The sequence below is a fragment of the Anastrepha obliqua genome, chromosome 5, assembly GCF_027943255.1.
Source record: "Anastrepha obliqua isolate idAnaObli1 chromosome 5, idAnaObli1_1.0, whole genome shotgun sequence".
Classification (NCBI taxonomy): Eukaryota; Metazoa; Arthropoda; class Insecta; order Diptera; family Tephritidae; genus Anastrepha; species Anastrepha obliqua.
In genome coordinates, this window is record NC_072896.1 from 36,791,613 (window position 1) to 36,796,777 (window position 5,165).

The 5,165-nt window shown below is 34.0% G+C and overlaps 1 protein-coding gene across 1 annotated transcript; it reads right to left on the reverse strand.

Moving 5' to 3' along the window:
* Window positions 1-2,794: 2,794 nt before the first annotated feature.
* Window positions 2,795-3,226, reverse strand: LOC129249277 (histone H2A). Its single transcript, XM_054888988.1, has one exon. It carries the CDS (start codon window positions 3,208-3,210, stop codon window positions 2,836-2,838), a length of 375 nt encoding a protein of 124 aa, XP_054744963.1. The 5' UTR covers window positions 3,211-3,226; the 3' UTR covers window positions 2,795-2,835.
* Window positions 3,227-5,165: the final 1,939 nt, after the last annotated feature.

Sequence of the window (5,165 nt, forward strand, 5' to 3'; positions counted from 1 at the left end):
ATGGTAATGAAATAATTAAATTTGACTAATGTGGATTATGTAAATTTTATTTTAATATATTACTTAATTTTTTGATATTAATTCAAATATTCACTGATCAATAAATATATATATATATTATATATATACATATGTGTGCATACAAAATTTTTTATTTAATTAATTAAATATTATTGTTATTAATAAAAAAATGTAACTTTTTCTTTAAAAATTTGCAATATATGTCAAAGCAAGGTACAAAATTCCCATATGTACATACGTGTTTACATACAAGTATACTACTTGTATGCTTGACGAAGGCAAAAGGCAAAGGTAGTAAGAGTATGATTGTATTCCAACGTTAAAGAAATAAATATAAATATAAAAATATAATTTTAACTACAAATATATTTTTAAAAAGTTGTATTTATGTATGTAGCGAAAAAAATTATTTAAAAATTAAATATATCAGGTTAGAGGCCTGGGTGTTAAAATACAGTCATAATCTATTTAACACGATCGCGGACACTAAAAATTTCTGGAAGCTGCAAAAATAGACAGGCAATTATTTTTGAAACTAGTTGCAAAATCCTAAATCTGATTACACATATATTATAAGTGTAGTCAGAACATCGTATTTTAACTGTTATATGAAAGTACTTAATGAATCAAGTGGTCATTACTTTAAAATGTATATTAATTACAAAAACTTAAAGTTACATGAAATTAAATGAACAAAACTTGGCTTTAAAATTTGAATGCTGTAGCATCACGTCATTTTGCATCACTATAAAAATAAATGCTATAGCATTCACGTCCGCGAACGTGTTAATTGTATAATGAGTATGTACATATGTATGTACTCGTGCTCATGCAATATAGAATCACAACAGAATTGTGCGTTTGTTTAAAATTTTAATTGAACAAAATTTTGAATCTTTGTTAAAAGAATATTGTGGTCCTGAAAAGGACCGTTTTTTATGTTTTTCAAATATGTACCCAAGAAATTATTTAACCGCCGAAACCGTATAAAGTACGGCCTTGTCTCTTTAAAGCGTACACAACATCCATAGCTGTAACTGTTTTCCCTTTTGGCATGTTCAGTATAGGTAACTGCATCACGGATAACATTCTCCAAAAATACTTTTAAAACACCACGAGTTTCTTCATATATCAAACCAGATATACGTTTTACACCACCACGACGAGCTAAACGTCGAATAGCTGGTTTAGTGATACCTTGGATGTTATCACGTAAAACTTTGCGATGACGTTTGGCGCCACCTTTTCCCAAACCTTTACCACCTTTGCCGCGACCAGTCATTTTTTATTGTAGTATTTACTATTTGCACAAGTAAGAATTTAACACTTTAACACTGTGACACTTCACCACCAATGAAATAACAGAAGCGAGAGCACATCTATTTATACCAAAATCTCACAACTGCTATACACAAGACAAAAGGTACGCCATACATCTATCTCGCTTCAACACATACCTCATAATACATGGACTTGTGAAACATATTAGTTGGAATTGCTACTTAGGTTGTGAACGTTATACAATTTGTTATAGGTACAGTGTACAGTGTATAGTGTTCTATAGTGTTCAAATCAGTGTGACAAATAATAAAAAAAGTGAGTAGTGAAAAATGGCTCGTACAAAGCAAACAGCCCGAAAATCGACTGGTGGAAAGGCACCACGTAAACAATTGGCGACAAAAGCAGCACGCAAAAGTGCACCAGCAACTGGTGGAGTTAAAAAGCCACATCGTTATCGTCCAGGTACAGTGGCGTTGCGTGAAATTCGTCGCTATCAAAAGAGTACCGAATTATTGATACGCAAATTGCCATTCCAGCGCTTGGTTCGTGAAATAGCGCAAGATTTCAAAACAGATCTACGTTTCCAAAGTTCTGCTGTTATGGCTCTACAAGAAGCAAGTGAAGCATACTTGGTTGGTCTTTTTGAAGATACCAATTTGTGTGCCATCCATGCTAAGCGTGTTACAATTATGCCAAAAGATATTCAATTGGCTAGACGTATTCGTGGTGAACGTGCTTAAATCAATAAGAAAACATATAAAAAAACGGTCCTTTTCAGGACCACAATTTGTTAAACAAAAAAGATCAAAAATTTTATTGAAATATTTATGCATATACATACCTATATGTGTAGGTATTTTTGTGTTTTCGTAAATGTATGTAGTACATGTACAGTTCTTTATCTACTCCACATCGTTTATACTCGTGTGCTTTTAAGTATAGTCGGCATGCATGTATACACGTTTATGTACGTATGTATATGCGCACATAACCAGTTAATAAGCAGCAAAGCAGCAATTTTGGCGCAATTCGGTAATATGTACAAAAATATAATACACATAATGGGATGCCACGTTCTTTATTAAGAATATTAAATGAATAAGAAAACTAACATATTTTAAAAAATGGTCCTTTTCAGGACCACAATTTGTTAAACGAAAAAGATCAACAATGTTATTGGAATATTTATGCGTATACATATATGTGTAGATATTTTTGTGTTTTCGTTAATGTACGTAGTACACACATACAAACATACATATACATTTCTTTGTCTACTCCACATCATTTATACACGAGCGTTTTTTAGTACAGCCTGTAGGCATGTATACACATGTATGAATGAATATGTATACATAACCAGTTTATATGCCGCAGTTTTGGCGCAAATATACATGCGTCTAAGTGTATGAAAAAATAACACATTTATTAGGAAAATTATTTAAATCTCTTTGTAAATGTATTTTGTCGTCCTGAAAAGGACGGTTTGTTTGCGTCGGTATTTATAATTATAATTCGCCTATATTTTTCACTTTATGCTTTCTTTTCGGTCTTCTTTGGCAAAAGTACAGCTTGAATATTAGGCAAAACACCACCTTGAGCAATAGTTACACCAGACAACAATTTATTCAATTCTTCATCGTTGCGGATGGCCAATTGTAAATGACGTGGGATGATTCTTGTCTTTTTGTTATCACGAGCAGCATTACCAGCCAATTCAAGAACTTCAGCTGCTAAATATTCCATAACTGCAGCTAGATAAACTGGAGCACCGGCACCAACACGCTCAGCATAATTGCCTTTGCGCAACAAACGATGAATACGACCAACTGGAAATTGAAGACCAGCACGATTTGAACGGGACTTTGCCTTTCCCTTAACTTTACCACCTTTACCACGGCCTGACATTTTCACTGCTATAGATTGTTCACTTCACTACACTAAAAAGCAATGTAATGTATTATACTCAATGTATAAGCACACTAATCACTGATACACAAAATGTGCGCTGCTTATATACTTTTTCGCTATGCTGAGCACCAACCCCTGTACTGTGCTGTTGAGCATCGTGCGTATACTACTACTTCGTATTATCTCGCCGAAGAGTTGGTCGGCAAATATGCACTTAAGCATGCACACGACAAATGGTAGGTATAATAAGTGACAGTGCGAGTGAAAATAAAATCATAAAATCATCAAAGTTGTGAAGAAATTAAAATGCCGCCAAAAACTAGTGGAAAAGCAGCAAAGAAAGCCGGTAAGGCTCAAAAGAATATTACTAAAAATGATAAGAAAAAGAAGCGTAAGAGGAAGGAAAGTTATGCCATCTACATCTATAAAGTGTTGAAACAAGTACATCCTGATACCGGTATTTCATCCAAGGCCATGAGCATTATGAATAGTTTTGTGAATGACATCTTTGAGCGCATTGCTGCGGAAGCGTCGCGTTTAGCTCACTATAACAAACGTTCAACCATCACCAGTCGCGAAATTCAAACTGCTGTACGTTTACTTTTGCCCGGTGAATTGGCCAAACATGCCGTCAGTGAAGGTACCAAAGCTGTTACCAAATATACCAGTTCCAAATAATTTTTCCAACTGAACTAATGGTATATAAATATATTAACAAAACAAGGCCCTTTTCAGGGCCATAAAATATAAATTAACAAAGAGGATAAAAAATTGTTGATTAATATCTCTACATATGTACATATGTATGCACATTGAAATTAATTTAAAAATTCCTTAATATTGAAGAATATATTCATATGGTTTCATTAGTCTATTAAATATGATTTTGTTGAACTACTTGGTTTTTATTTTTTTAATGTTTTCTACACACTGTAAGGAATAAATTCACTTTTGATCTTTTTGTTAAGAGATTTTGTAGCCCTGAAAAGGGCTTATTATTAATTTACCATGAAGGTTCCGTTTATAACTCACTTACAAACACCGTAAATTATTTACTTTTTACCTGCTGCTGTAGGTTTTTTTGCGGCTGGCTTTTTATTCGATGCAGACTTCTTGGATTTAGCAGCAGTTGCTTTTGCTTTAGCTGCTTTTGGTTTAGCAGTTGCAGATTTGGCTTTAGTTGGTTTCACTTTTAATGCGCCACCCTTTTTTGCATCTTTCGCCTTAGCCTTTTCAGTTTTCTTCTTTTCAGCTGTTTTCTTACTGGCAACAGCTTTTTTTACCTTTTTCTCACCACTTGCCGCCTTTTTGACTTTACTCAACGATTTTTTCTTTGATGCACCACTATCTGCTGCCTTCTTTTTAGCCTTAACCTTCTCTGCTGATTTTACGGCTTTTGATTTCAATTTTCCCTCGCTTGATTTACTGGCTGCAACTGATAGTTTGAATGAACCGGACGCACCTTTTCCTTTGGTTTGAATTAGTTTTCCACTTGTAACAGCCGATTTCAAATAACGTTTAATGAATGGTGCCAATTTTTGGGCATCACATTTGTATGTCGCACTAATATATTTCTTAATCGCCAAGAGTGATGAACCGCCACGTTCCTTTAAATTCTTAATTGATGCGTCGACCATTTGTTGTGTTGGTGGATGGGTAGGGGCAACCGACGGCTTTTTGGGTTTAGCTGCCTTAACCTTTTTGGCAACAACTTTCTTTTCAGCAATAGTAGCAGCAGTAGCTACTGGGGAGCTTACATTCACAACAGCAACTGAATCAGACATCTTTATTTATATATTGTAGATTAAAACCTCAATTCAAATTCCACGTATGTATTATACACTTTATACACTTCACTCACTTTATGCACTGTATGCACTACACTAATAGAGCACTGGTAAATTAAGAGAATTTCTGGAATCCAATATGTAGTTTAACTCCCTTCAAAATTT

Bases quoted from the DNA above. Each gene is read 5' to 3' on its own strand.
- LOC129249277 (XM_054888988.1), bottom strand. From the start codon at position 3,210: ATGTCAGGCCGTGGTAAAGGTGGTAAAGTTAAGGGAAAGGCAAAGTCC.